At 41.8% G+C, this 21,701-nt stretch overlaps 1 protein-coding gene across 4 annotated transcripts; it reads right to left on the bottom strand.

The window, feature by feature from the left end:
• Nucleotides 1-4,311: 4,311 nt before the first annotated feature.
• CHST10 (carbohydrate sulfotransferase 10) lies at nt 4,312-21,147 on the bottom strand. Of its 4 annotated transcripts, none has more exons than XM_082783885.1 (7): nt 21,015-21,048; nt 17,321-17,425; nt 16,492-16,626; nt 13,744-13,841; nt 10,560-10,794; nt 7,758-7,863; nt 4,312-6,168 (listed from the first exon to the last, which is right to left on the bottom strand). In XM_082783885.1, exons 2-7 carry the CDS (start codon nt 17,355-17,357, stop codon nt 5,631-5,633), a joined length of 1,149 nt encoding a protein of 382 aa, XP_082640011.1. In that variant the 5' UTR covers nt 17,358-17,425; nt 21,015-21,048; the 3' UTR covers nt 4,312-5,630. The 4 variants fall into 4 exon arrangements, with proteins under 4 accessions (XP_082640011.1, XP_082640013.1, XP_082640012.1 ...); XM_082783887.1 differs by lacking the exon at nt 17,321-17,425 and adding an exon at nt 17,484-17,577 and having other exon boundaries at nt 21,015-21,043; XM_082783886.1 differs by lacking the exon at nt 17,321-17,425 and having other exon boundaries at nt 21,015-21,147.
• Between the last annotated feature and the right edge of the window lie 554 nt (nt 21,148-21,701).

Genomic DNA, 21,701 nt, shown 5'->3' with positions numbered 1-21,701 from the left:
GGCAGATCCAAAGTGAAGCTGCTGTACGGCACATTTCAGATTTACTTGTAAAACCTTACTGGAACTCATTCAAAACATAAGAACAAAGCTTCCAAATACAGAACAGAACAGCAATAATTTTTCCTTAACTCAATTCCTGACTAACACATGAAAGACCTAATTAGTAGCTCATGCAATCTGGATGTTTCACCACCAGCACCACAAGCGATTGATAACAATTCTCTGCTCTGAATTTCCTCTTTGTCCACCCCAAAAAATTACAGAGAACATTTTGTATTTCCTACAGCTTCTCCCACACAACTGACAGGAGAAGAACGACGTGTCATGCTATTGCGTATCATCCAAAGACCTCCCAGGGCAAGGGAGAGAAAACTGAATAAAAAAGAAAGGCTACAGAAAGGAGGAAGAAAAAAAAAAAAAAGATCAGTAAGACAAAATGTTCTCACTTCTTAAATCCCAGTAGGTGTCTAAATTGTAGTTGTTGAAAGAGCTAGTTATTCCACAAAGGCTTTTTCTTCTTCTTGTAAGCTTCCAGCATAGCCATACACTATTCCTAGATGAGATCCATTTGTTTAGGCATGGCTGGGAGCCTTGGCTGGGTTCTCAGTATTAAATAGCTTTCCAGAGGGTATGCAGGTGCTGCATGGTCCATGTACACCCTGTGTGCAAACTTACTTTCGTCCCACGAGCTGTTGAGAAATGATTTACACAATCCCAAAGCAGTGTATATGGCAGCTAGGTGGGTACTGCATTTCCAAGTGTGTGACCTTCAGGATTATTTTTTAATTAATGCTTTCACTGGAAAAGAAGTATGTTTTTTCCCCCTTTTTGTGATTTCATGCAGACATTTACAGCGCATACTTCACGTTTTAGGTCTGCCACGTGCATTTTGTCAGCAGCAGCTTCTCGGGTGTGCAGATACACAAGGCAGGGGAGCACATTGCTTTTCTAACACTTTCTGTAAAGCTTCAGCAAGTTTCACTCAGCGTGGAGCCCAGCACCTCCGGGGGCTTTGAAGCGAGTTTCGCTGCTTTTTTTCAGCATTGCTCATCCAGATGTTGTTTGGGTTTAATAATCAGGAATCTCTACCAGCAGGGTTTCTTTTTATTACACACGGCTTTTTTCCCTTTCACTCCTTCCTGGATTGAAAGGGAAAATAATGACTTTACAGTAGCTAGCCCTGAGAAGCACCATCTCTGATCTTACGCTGGCCTCCTGCCACCAGCAGCATGACTAAAGCTGCTCCCTTCATAGAGGAAACTTCTGCTGCTGCCCAGCAAAACAGGCTGCAGACCTTTCAAAGGCGCTCTGGTGGCGATGAGACAAGGCACCCCAGGCTAGAGCCACACGCAGGAAAACAAACCAAGAGCTCAGTTGCACGCAATTGCATTAAAAGCCCAGAAATAGAGATTTATACGAGGCTGCACCAAAGTCAGCAGAACGCATCGGCGTGAAGGAGGGAGCATTCTGCCCTCACCAGCCTGGGCACGGCAGGCTTTGCTGCTAAGAGGATAATTTAATTCCAAAACCTTCCCCACAGCAGCAGCTCAGGAATGCACGCAACTAACTTAGGCTGAAAGGGAATTTTCCACCACCCACACGCCTCTCTTTACTTTGCAGAGACTTTCTCAAGTGCAAGCCATGAAGGAACCACAGCAGCCTCTGCAGATGATACGTACCAAGCAATTAGCCAAGACAAATCTTCAGGACCCAATTCCTACATCAAGTTTCCTTTACACCCTCACATTTAAAACAAGCACAGGTAGGATTTACACCTCCTTTTGGGCCCCTTCACATTGCCATAATAGGATGGGGCTTCCGTGTAAATCGCTGTAAGACCATGAAGTAGAGAGATCATTTACCCCACTGTTAATTAAGGGGTATCAGATACAGACTCACTGACAAGACATCCTTTTTCATCTAAGAAGTAAGCTTAAGCAATCCCTATATAATCACTCTTTTCTTCACAAACTCTCTGGAGCGCAGATAAGATCAAAGGTGGCTTTCCCAGCCAACAAACGTATTAACACCTGAAGGAAGAAGAGATGTTACAATAAAGCCAGAGCTGTCTGATGGCTTCCTTTATCTGACTACAGAGCAAGTGCGAGCAGCAGGGAACTGTTACCCTCAGCACAAACAGGGCGACATCTGAGGAAATACTGAAGTAATGAATAGAAAAACAACAAGGTTACCTGTGAAAAATATGTATTTTCAGGACACTTTTGAACGGCTCCTTCTTTCAAGGAACAGTTCCCCAAAATAAAAATTTGCATGTGTATGCTGACTACAGAAAAACATCTTCACGGCATGTGATTTACAAAGCACACTTCTGATAATCCGTAGCGTGAAGTTAAAAGAAAGGAGGACAGCATCACCCTTTAAGCTGGTTCACAAGGAAATAAATGATGGATCCACTTTTACTGCAAAAAGAGGAATACACACATTAAAAAAAAAAACAGCTTATGTCAAGAAGTATTCTTAATTTTATATCGCACATGAAGATAATGGAGCCACGGAAAACATTTTAATCTACTATTTTGGTCTTTGCTAGCTCAGACCAGAGGGCAGACTCAGAGCATGAGGGAAGGAAAACTGAGAAACAAGTTCAGTGATGAGCAGAAGCAGCAAAGCTCCGTTTCCTTCTTGTACTTTTCCTAAAACTAATATACAGCACGGACTCTGATGTGCAGAGAACACTTCTCTCCTCTCCTGTTTTTGGGAAGATGGCTGCAATTCGTTCTCTCTAAAAACTCAATCTTCCTCCGTAAAGTGTGTTTCCAATTTGCCAAAGGATAGAAAAGCTGCTGAGAGACAACAAAAAGAGACAGGCAGATATTCACAAGGTAAGAATGCAAGTTTGTTTTCTGAAGCTGTAACATTAAAAAAAAAAGAGAGAAGCAACAATCCAGGCCACCAGTTCCAAAAATATGACATAAATACCACCTGCAATTTGAAAGCAGTATGCAAATGATGTCCCAACAGCATTCATACATGCCACTGGGACTAAATTTGTAAGTCTTGAAGAAAGTCCAATTAGGTTGAAACAAACTGCAAGCATTTAATTCATCATAACTAGCAGGGCAAGCACTTCCTCCCTGACCTGCACCAAAGCTGACTAATTACTTCAGCCACATGAGAAAAAAAACAAACCCACAACTGCTTCTAGAAATAAAATATAGCTTGGGAGGGTACCACCGAAAGGAGAAAGTTCATGTCTGAATTGAAGAAAAGGTGAGGAGCACGCCAGGGCCAGCCTGAAAAGCAAAGGAGCACAGATCCAGGGGGAGCAGTGCACAGGACGTTTTGCCAGAGCTCGTTGTGGAGCTCTGCCACATTTGCTGTCAGAAGCCCCAGGGAATTCAACTCAGAGAAAGTCATTAGAAAAAAATGTGACTTAATACTTACCTGGCACCTTCCACCTGCAATTTTTAAGCAACTGATACATTAAGTAACTTATCAAAGAAAATAAAACCAGGTACAACTGTGTTCTGTGTGATCAGTAGCTTATGCTTCCAGAGGAAAACAATTCTACTTTTATCTTTATTAGAATTAAACTTTAAGGCCTGAATTCACTATACATTATTCACACTGTTACATTTTAAATCGGCAGAGAGGTAATCAATCAGCTCATTAGCTCCAAAATGCATTTAACAATACATTTTGCTAAGCTCCCGTATTAAGAAAAACACAGAAAAACCTGGAGCTGTTAACGTCTCTTTATCATTGGTTAAGAACTAACAAGTTAGGGCACTGTAACTGCTGCTGCTTTTTCAAAGAATAAAACAAGAAAATCTCACCTTCCTGTTATGCCACCTTGGACTATTCTCTTGCTAATGATGCTTAGTCAATGAGTCTCCCTAATTTCAATTCGTCTGTCGAGATCTCTCTGAACTCACATCCAGCCACAACATGGCTTCGTTTTTGTGGACAGCAGAGCACATCAGTTTGCCACAACTTTCCTTTTCCACAAGTGCAAGATGCTTCCTCGCGTTGACAGAGGGAGCTATCAAAAACATACTGTGGCTGGATCCAAGAGCAGATTCCACAGCACTGACCACCACTAGCTTTTCTAGCCTGCAATGCTATACTGATCTGAAAAGCAATCCTTTAGGACCAGGATTTTAGAAACAAAAGCTCGCATGCACACCTGTGACAGACCAGTGCCTGTAATTTGGGTATGTGGTCCCTCCCATGTGCTGCAGGATGAGGCGGCAGCACGCTGAGTTTTATTGCTGGTGAACTCAAACACAAGACTTCTCTTTACCAGACACAATGCAAGCACGGGCAAATATTATGGCTGCATTCATTCAGTTCTGTTTTTTTTTCTTTTTGATGTATAAAATGTGCACAGAAATCTCAGTGACACTCAAACTCCAGGCAGGTTGCCACTGCACCTATTGGTAACACAGATGTTGGGCATTTTTAACCCAGGACACCATGACAGTGAATAACTGGAGGAAAAAACAAACAAACAAACAAAAAAAAAAAAAAAAAAAAACCACAAGGATTCAAAGGATACTGCCTCCTTCAGCAGTCAGGAGAAAGAAAGTCGGGAGAAATTTCAGAAAGAAATTTTCTGTTCTCTAAGGTACTGAACACTGAGCAATGCAGGATACGAGAAAAAGGTAGATCATTAATCCAAGTAACCTCTAGCAGCTCTTTTACAGGGTATCCTGCTTCTGTGGCTTCCTTATTAATCTTAACTGTTAGAAGACAAAATAAGTTAAAGTGTGTGATATTTAGAAATCACCTTCGATTTCTGTATGTGCTCCCACAAATACAATTAATTCTTTATTTTAAATTAATTATCCCTAAGGTTTCCCTAACAGTTTTTTATTTACTCTATGCTCCACTTGCGTCTGGTGTTCTCTGATAATTTACACAGCTGGGATTTAAACAGTACTTTGAAAATCAAAAGTAGAACTATGAGACTCGTCAGACCAGTAGTAAGTACAGTAAACACTTGACAAAAATAGAAAGACAACTGGCTCTGGAACCAGCCCCTTTATGAACAGTTCTGGAGCTTCAGTCAAATTAGGTTCATTTTGAGACAAACAGAAATGGGATTAGATCAGCATTACTATTATTATAGCAGCCACATGACAGAACCTAGATGATTTTACTTGTAAAGCATTCAATCAATTTTTCGTCCTGTACTGGCCTTTAATTTTCATAGCTCATGGGACTACATGCCTTTCTCATGAGCATGAATCATCAGGTTCACCCACATGTCAGAGTTAACCTACAATGGAATTGCCATCTTTATAAATACTTCGCAACGTTTTTAAAATTGCATTCTCTCTGGGAAAGAGAGGGGGAAGATTGTCACCCACTCGTTCTTCCTCTTTTTTTTTTTTTTTCTGGAGGAAAGAGGGGAGAAGTAGAACTCTGTGTTTTAGATAACAGACTTCATTCCTAACAGATTGCAATGTCACATATTGAAAATATGGTCAGTAAACAACAACTATAAGCCCCTAATTGTTCGTATGACAAGTATCTCACTGAAAAATGGAGCGACGTCAAAAAGCTGGAAAACAAATGGTCGTTCTCAGCTCTGTCAGTGTCGCAGCTGGTATTCACCCAGGTTTAGATTAATCCATTAGACGCTTCTCCGGAGCTCGTCCCAGGTGTCAGTTAAGCAAGAAATCTGGCTCCCGATAACCAAAGAGCTTAAAATCGCCTTCGAAGCGAGCGTAGAGGCGCCTTATGTCCCTCTTGCTAATTCCTGAAAAATAGCGCTCTACTTTTGTTCTGTTGTACACTGTGATGCCTGGTGGAATCGTGGGGTACGACACCAGATGGTCGATGCCAGCTGCTTTCAAGATGTATGGAGCATCGTCCTCCAGGGTTTCGTGGTGCCCGATCACACTGTACGTAATTTCACAGGGGGCACACAGTTCCACGTACGTTACCCAGTGAATGATGTGATCACCAAACTGAACGTCCAGCCAGCGGTGGTTCGGGTCGCCCAGATAGCGCACAAAATCCTCGAACTGCAGCCCTCTGGTCTCTGTGCGATTCTTTCTGTACTTACGAATGATGCCAGGAGCGATTTCGTGCCGGTACCAAGGTTCAAAGCGAGGATTGTGCACAAATTTGTCTTTAAAGGCAGAGATAAGTCTTTCAAATGGATCTCTGACGATAAAAAACTTGAAGTATAAATTCAGTCTAAATTGAGGAAGAAAGAAAAAAAACAGAAATTGAATAATCAAAGAAATGTAAGAAGCATTTAGCACAGACTTATAAACCATATATAAACTCTGACCACAGAGAAAGCAATGTAAATCCTATCCCACTTGCATAGCATATCAATAATATAATCAATAGGACTTCTGTATTTATAACTAACAGCTTTTGTATGCAGTACAGAGTATAAACAGTGCTTCCTAGATTTCACGTTTTATTCAAACTGAGGGAGCTTAGTTTGTCTCAACACATAAACAGGAGACCAAATCTTCTATGATGCTGAAAGCTCTGAATTCAAGGTATTTAATGTCACGAGATTAACCTGAAAATGAAAAGCAAAATACACACAATGAGACAGAAAAAGTGGTGCAGCTAAATGCAACAGAGGGTTGCATTTTTCAGTGGCAGGTAGTTAGACAAATCACTGCTTCGGTACAAAAAAAAAAAAATTACTTGAAATTTCATCATGCTTTCAGTAATGTCTCAAAATATTATTTTAATGAGACTAATAGTTTTCAACAGAATTTCACATTTTGTTGTGACACCACTGAAATGTACGATTCTGTAATCAGAGATTATCTGTAGGGGTAAACCAAAAATAAACGTTCATTTCAGTAAATAACAGGGAAAGGAGATGTAAAGCCCAGTCCTCACTGAAGTAAGCGGATGGACACTTTCCAGCCTCAACAGACACTGGAATCAATCTTCGAGTTCTCCTGACTTAATCCTAACCAAGCCAGAGTAGAGGTGAGCAAACTAGATCAACAACACTAGACCATCAACACCATGGAGCTCTGCTAGCTGACACCTCGTGTAGAAGGTGCTAACTCTTCAGAATGGCTCAATATACACAGCAACCACGCAAGCACAACCTTGCAAGTGTCCACTGTCAACTTGCTTTCTGTTTTCTTTCCATGCTGTAACACCCCATGGGGATTATTTATGGAAAAGGCTCTACTAGAGATTAAAGTAGACAGAGTCAAAATCTAGCCAGAATAATTTAAAAGATTCTACTGCAGAGAATTATTTATTTATTTTTTTTAATATTTATTTATTTATTTATTTATTTTAACTCTGAGAAGAGCTACAAGCACTCAAAAAGGAAGATAAAATGTTTCAGCTGAAAGGACAACACTCTCAGGCTAAGGAGCAGTAACTTTTTAGACCTACCCAGCTCAGTCCTGGGAAGCGAATCTGACTGCGATGACAATCCTACACGTTAAGATCCAAGATTTGCTCAACAAGTGTTCAGGGTGGAACTTTTCACTAAACCTTCCCCCCTCTGAAGGTGAATTAAGCAACAAATAGGTGTGTGCTGAACTACAGACACCCTATACCAAGAGGGAGTTGGCTGGGTTGCCTAACTACATCAACAGCTACCTTGGTGTTCCCCTTCAAAGCCAGCAGAGAGGTCGCTCCAGTAACACTGAAGAGGATAAAAGAAAAATACAAGTGGCAGAACAGAAACCCCATTGTCCTCAATTCCACGTGTGGACTTCACTGTCCTAGTGACTGTTCATCCCACCCATGAATCCAAATCCGTGCCACCCCCCTGGGAAGCCAGCTCTTACCGTTTTTTAATTTCAGAGTCACTGAAGGAGGACAAGCGTGGAAGGCCATTCTTCTCATGATCGTGTACAATGTTTTCTGGGATGTCTTCTATGGAAGAATATGCTCCTGGACAAATTGAAAAGAGAGAGCATGAGAATTATTTCAAGGGAGAGGAAAACAGAGTCAGCACCAGCAAGCAAGCCTTTGGCAGAGAGCTCTCTGGTTTATCTGTTTCCTGTATGTTTAGTGTTTATGGTTTCTATATTTAAAACTGTTAAATGATAAGAAATTCCAACTGTAAAGCTGAAAACTTAAAATTCTTAAGGGTACATGCCATAAAGATCGAAGACCACATGGCTTGAAAACCCTCAGAAACATGTTACAAATACTTCATCAGCAATTATACCTAAGCCTAGAGCCCCCCACCGCACTGTCTCCCCACTCCTTCCCTCTGCCCACCCATACAGAGTAAGACTTTGAGAATTAACTCCAAAGAAGGAATGGGATTTTTGGCTCAGTTTCCACCAGCAGCAAAAAATAAATGCTGTGGGCTGCTTTTGGAACCGTGTCAACACAAAAGCACTTTGCTGTCAGGATCCATGAAGTTCCTTTAATGACTACACTGTACTCAAACAAAAATTCCAATCATACAATATTACACAGATTAAAAAGCACCAAAATTAACAACAGAAAGCCTCCAGCTACTCTTTTTTTTTTTTTTTTTTCAAGCACATAAGCCGACAAGAAAAATAACGTCACTAAATTCTAATGCATTAATTTGAAGATCCTGATCCTTGAAGTTATAATGACCTTGAGAAATATCTCGTGTGGATGCCTGGACTCAGAAATAAACCTTCAGACAACAGCATCAATTCAGAAAAACAACCTGCAGCGAGAACAGGCTGAAACAAAACAAGTTCTTCAGGTAAAAGCCTCTATGGCATTCTCTCTTCCAGTACTCTTACCACGGGCATAATGCAGATAATTAAAGTTTCAATAAAAATCTTAGGGGTAGTCAGAACTGCAGTGAATAAGCCACGCCACTCAGATTCTTGGTTTTCTAATTGGGGGTGGAGGAGTGGGCAGTATTTTATTACATTTTTCTAATTATATTTTTTGGTACTCTAGGGGAATTACATGTGCACAACAGATGTCAGATTAGACATCCTCAGAAACTGAATGCTTATACGCATCCCAAGCTGAGGTTCCGTACAAGCGGTATCAGAATTAGCTTCCCCACCGTGCCACAGATGTGTTTCTCCATCCTGAACCTCAAAATACCACTTTTAGGATGCAAAGCATTTCCCACCAAGTATCAATTCTGTCTGTGGAAAAAAATACCTAAAAAGGAAAAGGTTACAATTGCAGCAATAGCCTTCATCAGCAGACACTAGCACACTGGCAGCTCAAGGCAGAACAGACTGGTGTTCACAGAGACACCATTTTCTATCACTATCCAACATGCCAGAACCAGGAACCTCAGGGTGACAAGTACCCAGCTGGTAAGACATGAGTTATCCTCCACTGAACACAGCTAAAAAGCTCTGCCTGTCCTGAGCGATTCTTTGCATGTTGCCTCTGTTAAATTTCACTAAGAGTAGATACTTCTAAGGTTCTCATATAGTTTCATACTAAGTATTTTCTTCAAGTGTGGCTTTCATAGGCATTTAAGACACATGTGCATACCTATGTGCATCCATACCTCTTCTGGACTTTCAGCTCCAATCCATGTCTCAAGATTGAAATTAATATTCAAGTCTTTAGAGACATACTCCTTACTACAAAAGTTTTCATGAGGAAAAGGAACAGTTCATTAGCCAGTTTGTGACTATTTCCTCCTTGACGCGTGAACTACCTCACACAAGGTAAAGGAAATACAAGAACATAAGTGCAGAGGTGGCTGTTCTCAGGGTTCTTGTACCAAGAAACGTGTGTTTACTGTGTTCAGGTCTTACCCACATCTTGCTGAGCTACGCCACCTGCAAAACCACTGAAGAGCCCCAACTGACTCGACTATACATAGGAAGGTTGCAGCCCTGGTGCACAGACAAGACGATCTCCTACGTCAAAAAATGGTGTGTTATATTAAATACGATCACTTTAAGTTTGTGTGTGCACAGTGGCGCAGTAGAAAACCCTGAGGAAACGAGTTATTTGTATTGGCACGCCATGCTACCAGAAGAGTGTGCTAGGCTGCAGGCAGATAGCAGTAATCACCTCACAGACTGCTGTTCAAACACACTGGGTCCCTTTACTCCTTCTTTTAGTCTTTCATAACACACCTATGCTGACAACAGCATATCCTTAAACACATCAGTCTCATAACTCACGTGATGGCTCAGCGATTACACATACACAGGATTTCAGCACTACAGGCCTAAAGCAGCTGCTCAATTTTAACTAGCTTTCCTCATGCCTAAATAAGCTAAAGTTAGAAGTTGGCAGGTTCAAGTCTGAGATTTTGTATTATTATTGCTTAGGGAATTGTGATACCTTTAATTTACTTATTTCACATTCTTTAAATTAGTATCGCCCCTTCTAATAAAACAATTCTACCTACCACACGCATACGAGTACTCTTTTATGACTCAAAACACTTTTGAGCCAAACAATAATGTTTTTTTTCTACAGAAAGAGCAGGTTTATTTTCTGTAAGAGATGTTTTGAGAGGGCTAGAAGCAACTGTGAAGAACGAGCAGCTAAAATCAAGTATCAGTGTACAGAAAAGCAGAAAGAATCCATTTTAATCTTGTCCCAGTTGGACCAATTCTGCTCCTTCCTCCTCTGCAGAGAAGCCCACACACCCACAACTGAGTAGATACCATTTAAAACGATCAAGACTTTTTTCCACTGAGTGTTGCCCACTTTCGGCGTCTGACAAAACAGGATCTTGTGCTTGTCACACACAAATATTCGGTCCAAGACGAATTTGGAAACTGCAGTGTGAGAGAGATTTCTCAATGCAGCGTCTCTGCAGACATTCCGGAGAAGCTCAAGCCTTTCCATATGAACCAGGGGCTGGCGTATCAGATTTCCAGTAAAAGCTTTTCCAGTTGGCTTCATAAAATAGAGAAAGAAAGAAAAAAAAAAAAAAAAAAAAAGAGTGCAGAAGTTTAGTTTTCTGATCAAATTCTAAGGCATAAAAATCTCCAAACTATGCATCCTAATGACTCCCAGGCTCATCATAAAAACATGACTGGCTATTAACTGAAGGAGTAGCACTGTTCCCTCCTGTGCTGCTGCTGTAGATATTGGTACAAATAAGCCATTACAGTAGTAAGAGCATTTCCATACAACTTGAAGTTCATTGCAGAGCAGCTGGGTCTTATTCCAGTCTTTGCCTTCACCAAAGACTGGAACTCCCCCAAAGCTTCAACAGCAAGTAAGAAAACTTCTAAGGGGTTGGTACAAGAAGGCAGAATTATTACTTTCAGCAGAAATCATGCTTTAGTCTCAGAGGAGGTGGGGCTTCAGGCAGCTAACCCTTCTGTCTGGGAAAGAACTATTTAGGATAGAAGTTCTGTGTTGTTTTCTAGCATCCGCAGTGTTATTTTCACAGTCCTGCAGTAATGTTTTCACTTACCCAACCTGCAACAAGATCAAGTGGACAAAAATTCACACAAGCACTTACTGTGGCAAATGCAAAAAACACGCAGCATTCCACTCACCCCAAAATGGATGACCCGTTTTTTGTGATTACAACCACAAGCCCTCTGCCTCACAGTTAATAGGGAGACAGGAGGAATAAACTTGTTTAACATATGACGTGAAATTTAAAATTTATGTTGAAAAAAATCTTCATCTTCCACTACCTAATTTACAGAATTGGATCTGGTAAAGGAGGGAGTTAAAATTGTCTTCAGAAAAACAGAACGTACACTGTCAATAATGTGGTTTCCTTTCTTGTGTGTGTGCGGGGGTGGAAGTGTCATTTCTTTGTTTGTTTTAAACCCTATTTGAGCACAGAAAAACAAACCAACTACCCAGATAGTACTCTTTTAAAGTCTCTCAGTTGCACCGACTCATCTTTAAGCATGAGTACAGCATCTTTAATAGATGAGTGAAGTTAGCTGAATTTTACTCTGAGAAGCCATGCAAAGAGAGCAAACATTACAGACAATCAGCAACTTGGTTCAAGTTACCTGTTTTATTTTTTTCCACATTGCTCCTCTCAAAGTTGGAGAATACTGGTTTCATGAACTTTGCTAAACGCGAATTTTCTAGTTTTATGATGCTTCCATGTGAATAGGAAGGGGTAAAAAAAAATCTACTTCTGCTTTGACCTAATTTGCCAGCTGGAGAGAATGCGCATTTAGAAACGGGCCAAAATTTAACACACAAGGAAAATTCACTTACAGTTTTGGCATAGCACAGCACATTATGGTGTCAAACTGTTCTTCGCTTTCATAACTTCCTCACTTAAATGCCACTACCTTTTGCAGCAAGTATGATGTTAAGAAGATATACTGTAAAATGAAATAATTTTTTCTGTCTCATTTTCACAAATCACTCCCAGACATTCACTGTGCTGTGGGAACTTCACTGTTACCCAGGTAAATTTAAGAGGCATTTGACTAAGCCATTATATCCAAGCTTTGTCATTCCTATCTTCACACAAACAGTCCTTTAGATACAGCGTCCAAGCACCACATGAAAAAGGGATGATTTTACTTTTTGTCCCAATTCTTCATAAGGAAAAGAAATATCTTATCCTGCTTTTTGTTTGCTACTCCTCCCCAATATTCCCTGCTCAGGACGTAATCTGGACAGCCCGACAGATTGCTTATCTGTCAAAACAATTCCTTTTGCATATGACCGGAATTAATATTACTGTTCTATGTTTTATGCTGTCAGGAAGTCAAGAGGGAATAGTTTTGGATCCAGAAACCTTATTATCCTCTTCCATTCAAGTAAGGGAAGATATTAAAACTTGCTACATAGATCTGCCAGCTTTTCAATTGAAAAAAGCCTTTCTCCCAAATGTTTTTGAGGATAACTTATATTTCATTTTTTTTCACAGAAGAAAACAAAAAGTGCCATGCTTATAGAGAGAGCATCTTTGTAGCAATTTTTCATGCTACATTACAAAAATACTCTAAACCTTAGTTACTTATTTAATCAACAGCAAAAATAAATTGGCCTTAGCCCTCCACGCAACTAGTTCACATTTGCATAGAGAATTTTCAGAGTTTCCTTGTGAGTTAGCAATTACCACGTTTGTTCTGCTTTGTTTCTGAAAGCACAGAGTTGTGCACCTGGATCAATTTGTATTGAACACTATTGTAGTCATGTTCTACTTTGGACAAACTGAGATGTGAAGTGCAAAACATGAGGAAGAAATGGAGTCTGTTAAAAAGAATCAGAGAGATTGGGCAAAGAACCAAAAGGAACTAAAAGAAGAGGCAAGACACAGGCCTTTCCTCAAGGACCATAAACCTGATGTCTATAACAAGGCAGACTACAGGTGACCCAAGACTGGGCCATTATATAAGAAAGGCTAGCAAAAAAATGATTGTCGTGACTTGATAAAGTAGCAAGGGGAGTTTTAGGTTGGATGTTAGGAAGAACTTCTTTACTGAAAGGGTTGTTAGACATTGGAACAGGCTGCCCAGGGAAGTGGTGGAGTCACCATCCCTGGAAGTCTTTAAAAGACGTTTAGACGTAGAGCTTAGGGATATGGTTTAGTGGGGACTGTTAGTGTTAGGTGAGAGGTTGGACTCGATGATCTTGAGGTCTCTTCCAACCTAGAAATTCTGTGAAATTCTGTGAAATTTTCTGCTAGAAATGGAAACACACTAGGTTGAATCATTCTGATAAAACAAGATTGAAAGTCACCATAAGAAACTAGCTTTGTGAAGCTGAAATGAATTCTGTTGGCTCTATGCAAATAAAACAGCCTGAATAATAATTCCTGACTAGCAATTCCCTTAACCACAGGAAGCCCTTACTTAATCCTCCTTTTCTCCCACTCCTTATACATGTAGCCCTTATCTCAACGGTATGCACCTGGAATTCTTCAGGCCAACGCTCTTCCTCTGGCTTGTGCGCCTCCTCCACTTTTGTCACAGCTGTCAGTATTACTGGCTCTTGCTTGGCACCATAGCCTAAAGAAGGAGGAGAGATAAGAGCATTATGAGGGAGAGGAGGGGGGAACTGTTTCTGTTTTACAGCTAGCACAATGGAACAACACTTTCTGCACTAAGCATACAAAACATTAGGATTTGTTTTCAAATGGGAAGATACTAGAGAAGACATGAGACAGGCTATGAATATTTTAAAGTATGTGCTCTATGGGAGTTTTGGATGCAACTTTAATTTAGTTTCATCAAAGAAACACGACCACTGTATTTTATTTTGGTCTTTTTAAAGCAAACTGCCTACAGAGTAACAGTCATAAACCCAAATATCAGGAAAAAATAATTTGTTTTGGATATGTTTTAAATGTTAATATATGATAATTTAATATTCTTTGGTAGACGAATAACTATATGGACATGACAGTATGAGATTTTTTATTTTTCAATAGCTTTCCTGTAGCACATGCAAATAAAAAAAATGTAATTTACCAGGTTTGGGCTCTCCCCACCCCTGTATCAGTAGGTATGTTTCATCTATTGTAAACTCTTAGACATTAACAACAACAAAAAAGCATCATTAAGGAGCATCTTTAATTTCCTCGGTGCTTTAAGTGATACCTCTAGCCAGCACTTAAGAATACAAGATCCCTTTTCCATTTATTACTGAATGATGGCCTTCCTTTGAGACACCCACGAGGAGAAAAACAATTCAGATAATACCCTGGTTCTTTGATAATTATTTTAGAGCAGCTAATAGTTTGAGACCAAATTGAAGTATGTAAAGGAAAAACCTCCTGCATCTTTTGCGGTTGGCATGCTGCTACAGGGAAACCAAAAAATAACAGAAGACTGTAGCTTTATTTCACACAGTGCAGAGAGATCAAGAATAATTTGAAGCTGCTTTCCCTAACCACAAAGGAAAAGAACGTGATCTCTCCCTGAAATTTATTTCTATCCATACTAGACTTCTTTTCCCTTCATATAGTTTGTTCTTCTGTGAATCAAGTTTCCTCATCTGCATCCATGATGGCTTAGTTTTATGATCAAGAAAACATGCACTGTATATGTCCCTTTTTAAGGGAGTACTCAAGTGTGCCTACATTGGACTTCAAGTAAGGACACAGATGAAAATGCAAGTTAAAACTGAAAGCAAGGTTAGCATCCAATGCTTGGATGCACAGACTTCATTCATAATACCCTGTGGTTTTGTTCTAGCTCCTAAGTAGGCACGTTCAAATAAGGAAGTTTTCTGACAAGCCACATTGCATTCAGTCTATGAGCTCCTCCAGACCTGGCCATCCTGTTCAGACTTCCTCCAAACCTCTGCTGGTACATTCACTTCACGTCCCTTGACCAGTCCCAACACAAATGCTGCTATCCCCATCCATACACTTAACCACAGTCATGCCTTTGCAGGACTGGAGCTTCAGAAATTAGAGTCTCTGCTCAGAGAGCTGTTCAAAGAGGAAGGAGGATTCAGCATAGATGAAAAAGATAAAAAAAAAAAAAAAAAAAAAGGCATGACAAGATAATAAAAGCATAAAAATGGCAAGACAGATAATAAAATGCATAAAAAATGCAAAGGGTGTACTCTAGTAATTTTTTTTTTTTTTTTAAGTACATTTTAGTTCCCCTGACAACTTCTGGTGGAAATAACTACTCCAAGAATACCTGAGCTCAGAAACAAGAGTTGGCACGGCATGAAATACCGGAACATTTAACTACCTAACATAAAACTGGCTTGTTTGCAAGATGTACTAAGGCTCAAACAGAAATGAGGAAATCCATGAGGTTGGCCTACAGCTCTCATCTGTAAGACCTGCTGAATAAATCTTCACAGAGATGTATGCTATTTTAAAAGGAGCTCCTAGCATGTTTATCCGCCATCAAGCCAATGAAACAAATGACACGAGTGATCCCAGTGCTTCAAAAATTACACATTTTTTGTATATCTCAGAAAGATGCTGAAGTACAGATCTCTTAGGACTGTATGTAGGCTGCGTCATCACCCTCACCATAAACTCCCTGCAGGACTTCTTTTTTTTTTTTTTTTTTCTCCTAACAGAAGCTCCTCAATAGACAGAAAGCTGTAGCACTCTGTGTGGTGTCATCAAATGGCTTAAATTCCTCTCCAGCTTAACACCAGCTGGGCTACTTATGCTAAGCAAAAGCCTATAAGCTGTTTGTCAGTCAAACAGCAGAGGATAAAACTGAATGCAAGAAGCAGGGTAGAAGTGGCTAGGCTAAGTGTCAGGACAAGCAGTCACAAGAGGACAGAAACCAGTCTCCTGGGAAAGGGACTCTAATTCCCAAGAACCTCCTCTATCTTTAAACGGGTCATTTTGACCACTATTTTGTACACAAATTCTCCTCCTAGTAGATGAAGTTACTGAATACATTTGAAAAAGTAGGCCTCACAAGACAGAACTTCAAAACCCATTCCCCTCTGTTCTTAACCATGAAGGAAAAAAAAAGACCCAGCGTTAGTTCTGCAGACTGCTACCTAGAATAGCAGAAATTGAGTATCAGCACTGCTATTCCTATAAATTTATCTCTTCTGTTCTCAGTCCTACTGAAGAAGAGAGGTAACGTGCTGAGAACTGCTTTGCACAGGAGTATTTGTGTGAACCACTAATTCAGTTTTCTCTTTCTCATCAAATATTAAACTTGAACTTACCATCTGGGTCTTTAAAAGTCAATGTGATAAACTTGCTAGCAACCATGAACATGAATATCACCCAAAAGCATGCAGCTAGCAGCAGCCACTGGTGGTGCATGTTGTCAGACATGAGCCATATAAAGTTGTTGCTTCCTGTCAGAAAGAGGAAAGATTGACACGTTAATTCTTTTTGTTCCACTTCAGAAAAACACTTTCCATTACCAAAATGACAAAACTGTAATTATACACATGGGTCCTGAAACATAACAAAAGCAGCAGTTTTCTCCTTCTATTTTTTGTTCTTTTGGCTGGGTTTTTAACTGGTATTATTAAGCTTAACCTGCTGCTACATTTAAAGGTAGTAACGTTTCTTATTATTTTGCCACTTTTTTTTTGCCAGTAAAGGATCAACTGGAAAGTTTTTGATTTCCATCATGCATTATCCACATAACCAGCAGAAGGGGGTTCCTTGCAGCAGTGCCTACTACCTGTAGCTGAATCCACACACGTGTTATGGATATGACCTCCCCAGGAGCACAGGAAGGGCTACCCAGGGAACTCAGACCGCAGATTTAGTGCACAAAGAACCAAAAGGCACTGACTGAATTGAGCAGGGGGGAGGATGAGGACACAGCACTGCATTGTAAGCACGTGGTGTACGGCCTACCTTGCACAGCTTGTATGTTTAGGGGAGTGCTCCCAGTACTTTTTAGCTGGAGTTTAGAAAGCACAACCCTGGTAAGTTTTTTTAATGGTTAAAAAGTAAGAAGCAATATTAGAAAGAAGCCAATTAGAGAATAGAATAAAGTCCCGGCTATTAAGACAAATGCATAATTTTAAACTGCACCTTTTGCTGAATATTCAGCTTCTGATGGGCAACACATCCATGGAAGAACTGGGGCTGACACTGAGCATCTGCAAAAACCTCACTGCAAAATTTAAGCTTCCATAACTTAAAAAAAAAAAAAAATCATTAAAATAGAAATCTAAGAGCAAACACCATTACCTACCAAAATCTAAGGCTGATCAGGCCTGAATATTTATCTTGCAAAAATAAAGCACTGCTGTCTCAGTTGTTGTTGCAGAGGCAAGACACCTGAGGGGCTGAACACAGGTGATGGGAAGTTCAAATGTCAGTGAACTCTTCCTTTTGAGGATACAGGTGATAAAGCAAAAATCTCATAAAATTAGATTCTTACAAGAGTCTTGAGAGACTTGTCCATGTAGCCACAAATAAATAAAGAAAGAAAGAAAGAAATCACACACCTAGCAACAGGATCAAACTCAGTCCTAAAGGAACCAGGCACAGCTTGAAAGATAAGCACACCTGCATGATCCTGTGATCACACTTTCCGCACAGCCACTGGAGCGAAATGCCAGACAGTAAGTGAGGCCCTCATTCATTCCCAGCTAACATCATGCTAGTTAATACTCAGAAGAGCAAAATCTGCATTAAGTTTTTGATTGTATACTAGTGTTTCACCTTTTCCGTTCCCACAAAGCTTAAATAACAGAAGTAAGCCTATTTTGACATTGTTCCAACGCATCCACCTGCTACATCAGTACTGCTGCTACAGGTGCTGATTGCTTTTCCAAAGAGCTTTTGCCTTCGAGCAATGCAAGCACTTCCAGGAAGGGTTCTCACTGTAGCTGACAGAAGTGAAACGTCTTCAGGGTACGCTGAAAACCTGTGCAGACAGGCAAGCAGTTCAAAATGGATTTGGGAACCTAGGGATCTAAGTGAAATGGGCGAGAGGAGGAAAAGAACAGAGCATCTCCCATTACAGAAACAGAACTCGCAATTTTTAGCTTGGCTGGCAGCATTCAGGCCTATTTTTACTTCCTCAGAGCAGTATTTTTCAGTTTGGATTTGAAAGGCCCTTTATTTCCACCTTCCTTTAAGATTTTATTTCTGAAAACTTCTTGAAACACCACACTTCAGTAAAAAAAGATAGATCAACTGTCTTTCAGACAATTACTGGTTTGACCTCCATGAAGATGATGACTGTCATCTCCCACTTTCTGCTGCAATTCCCTGGTTATCAACTAAGCATGTGATGTCTGAGACACTTTATTCTTCAGCATCAAAAGCTGTTGGCCAGGACGGGCATATCCCACAAGAGTTCTAGAGCATGGACTCTTTCCAGCTCAGCAAAGCAGTTTCATTCTCTTTGTACCTTTACACTAATGCTGAAGTTGCCCAAAGATCCTTGCTGGAAACCATCAGATCTCAGAGGCTCTCTTTTTCCAGTGTGCCACGACATCTGCTATCTCCTGTTCAAGCACTAGAGCTCACCACCTCTGCTTTCAGACATGCCAACAATTTGGAAAATTTACCGACTCCCACAGGTAAGAGAGAAATGCAAAGCAGACATCAGGCACAAAACGTAGCAACGACATTTTTACTTTTTGGGTAGCTCTACTAAAATCACAAGAACCATTCAACATGCAAAACACTACTGAACCCTTCTTCAAGGCAGCAGACTAACAGCAGCTTGCAGAGGACACTGCCTGCAGAAGGAAATTCTCTTCAACCATCAGCTGCTGGCTCTTCAGAGACGTGCTGAATGGTCTGGGACAGACCCTCCTGTCTAACCCATTGCATCTGCTCTACATAAAAGGGGCAGAAGTGGGCCTACTACATCCAAAGCATCCCCGCCCATCTGAGGAGTTCTGTGATGGTGATGGATACGCACCATTCAGTAAGAAATATTGATCTCTATCTCCTTATGTAATTTATGCACTGAGTTTCTAAAGACGCTGTGCTAAACGACATGGGGAGAGCAGTTTCAGTGTGCTCTGACCTGAAGAGCAACAACAGTAGCACACACAGGACCCTGCAGCCAGACCCTGTGCTCCAGACACCTGAGAGCATCGCGTTATTTACCTTGTGGACACGGCTCAGAGACCAGAACGGGGACAGAACTGCAGCCACATCCATAACATCCACCATCATTACCCTTCACGATGTTGGAGAGGAAAGCATTAAGCAACTTAGCACGCAGCAAATCTACACCCAAATTCACTGCATTCTCAGAGGATTTATCATAACGCGATTACAATGGCTGGCACTGGGGCTCTCTTCCAGCATCCTCAACAAAAACTACATCTATCTCATGAAGCAGAACTATTCAAAATGATATAGAGAAGTAACTCGATCGTTATTCTCACTTAAACGCAATGACCATTAACATTTCTAAGAGAAGCATTTATGTTGTTTCCTGTTCTCTAGCTTTTTCTTCCCTAATAGATAGCTTTATCATTTTTACATACAGTAATCACTTCCTGCTATACCTCCAATTTTACTGCCTTGCTTTTGCCCCTCTTTTTACTTATTTTCCAGTGAACATATACTAGCTTCTGTTTTTACTCTTTAATTGTTTCCTTTGGCTTCTAAATGTAACTTTTACTTCTTACTGCCTAAAATGTTTTTTCCTTGCAGGCAGAAAAAGCAAGGAAGCTGCTGAAGTCTCAGTCCATCTTCTCACAATTCAATACACAGGATTCTCAGTCTAATTGCAATTCCATATTTTAGGAGCACAAAAACAAAAAAAGAATCCACTCTCTCTGCATCTATTACTCCGTCTTTCCTTCCCCAAACAACATGCTCAAACCCAAACTGGCACGTTTCCCTCCTATCAGCCAGACACCAGTTTCAGTGAAGCCCATGCAACGTGCAGAAACGCGATAGCAAACACACGCACAGCCACGAACCAAGGAACGGGACATGGTCTGAGAGTAACATTAGCTGGAAAAAACACTAGGACTTCGGGGAAGACTGATCCTTTCCATGTGAATGACAGAAAAAGATGCAGAGGAGTTAAAACAATTTTAAAAATCGATGCACAGGCCTGGACAGGGGCTCCCTGGCAGGACAGCCTCTGCACGCCAGTAGCCTCTGACTACCAAGTGCTCGCCCATTAGCTCGTGACTAATGCTCTAACCCAAACTTGTAATGAAGAACAAACAGCAGCTAGCTGGGATGCCCCATTCACTTTCTTCGAGGCCTCCTTTCTGTTATCTGAAGAGATCTGGACAATTTCTTAATACTTTAAGAAAACATATAGACTAAAACCTATTGCATGCCCATTGGAGGGGTGCTGTCAGATGTTTTAACGCACGTTATCACGGGGATTTTGGGAAGCCAACTCTTTCCGAAGGCTTTCCACCACCTTGCTGGCACTGCCAGGCCCACGGTCTCTGTTCCTACAGCTGCTGCTGGAGAGCCGAGCCCCCGCTGAGCGCGCAGGATCCACCTGCCAGCAGGAAGGCACCAAACCCTGCAAGCACTGCACGACCCACCTCACCCACAGACAGGCTGGGCACCAATTAACCCACCAGCACCCCAAATGCCATCCCACCCAGGCACCTTCTCCACGCTGGGGCGTGCTGAGGGGCTCAGCAGCGGGTCCCTGGCAGGCAGCAGGTGCAACGTGGCAGGCACCATGCTGCTGGGGGGCCCGGCGGTGCTGCTGCTCGCTGCCTCCCCTGCACCCACCTCTCTCCCCCCCACCCCGACCCCGACCCCAGCCCCAACTCACCGGCCTCACTCGGCGGCTCGGAGAAGCGGCCCCGGCCGCCGCATCCCCCCCTCCCCGCCCGGCTGCGGGCTCAGCTGCTGCTGCTGCTGCTGCCTCCTCCTCCTCCTCCTCCTCCTCCTCTTCCTCCTCCTCCTCCTCCTCCCGGCCCCGCCGCCTCCATTTCCTCCGGCCCCGCGGCGGGGATGGCAGGGAGGGAGGAAGGAAGGGGAAGAAGGAAGGAAGGCGGAGGCCGGCTCGGCCCCGCTACGGGGAGGCTGCGGGGCGGAGGCAGGAGGGAGGGAGCAAAGGATGCGCCGCCCGCCCCGCCATCAAAACGCCACGGGGGCCCGGCCTTGTGGAGGAAGGGGTGGTACTGGGGTAAAGCTACCCCGTTTTAGAGCTCTTTAGATACTGAGGGTGCAGCTTGCAGGGTGAAATCGTGGCACAACACCAAGGGCAGGCCCCCAAAGACGCGCTCCTGCGATCTGACCCCTCGCAGAAGTGGTCCCGTCCCCTCTGTCCAGTCATAAAAATCGATTTGGGTGCTGGGAGCTGGTAAATGAAATGAGAGGCACAGGGAAATGCCATCTTTCAGATGAAAAGTCAGAGTAAATGGCATCCTTAAGAGTCTTGTTGGTCAGCCAAAATGAATCGTGCAGACATACGCATACTGCATACCTTCATCTTTACATCTCTGTATCTTCCCCC

Source organism: Aythya marila (assembly GCF_965140915.1).
Source record: "Aythya marila genome assembly, chromosome: 1".
NCBI classification, from domain to species: Eukaryota; Metazoa; Chordata; class Aves; order Anseriformes; family Anatidae; genus Aythya; species Aythya marila.
Note: the sequence above shows the minus strand (reverse complement) of the source record. Positions and strands in the feature narration are given on the sequence as shown.

Coding starts and splice junctions, on each gene's coding strand:
- CHST10 (XM_082783885.1), bottom strand. CDS start 17,357: ATGTGTTGCCCATCAGAAGCTGAATATTCAGCAAAAG. Junction 13,842..16,491: donor GACTTTTAAAGACCCAGATG/GTAAGTTCAAGT, acceptor CTCCTTCTTTAG/GCTATGGTGCCAAGCAAGAG. Junction 6,169..7,757: donor GACTCTGAAATTAAAAAACG/GTAAGAGCTGGC, acceptor TCCTCAATTTAG/ACTGAATTTATACTTCAAGT.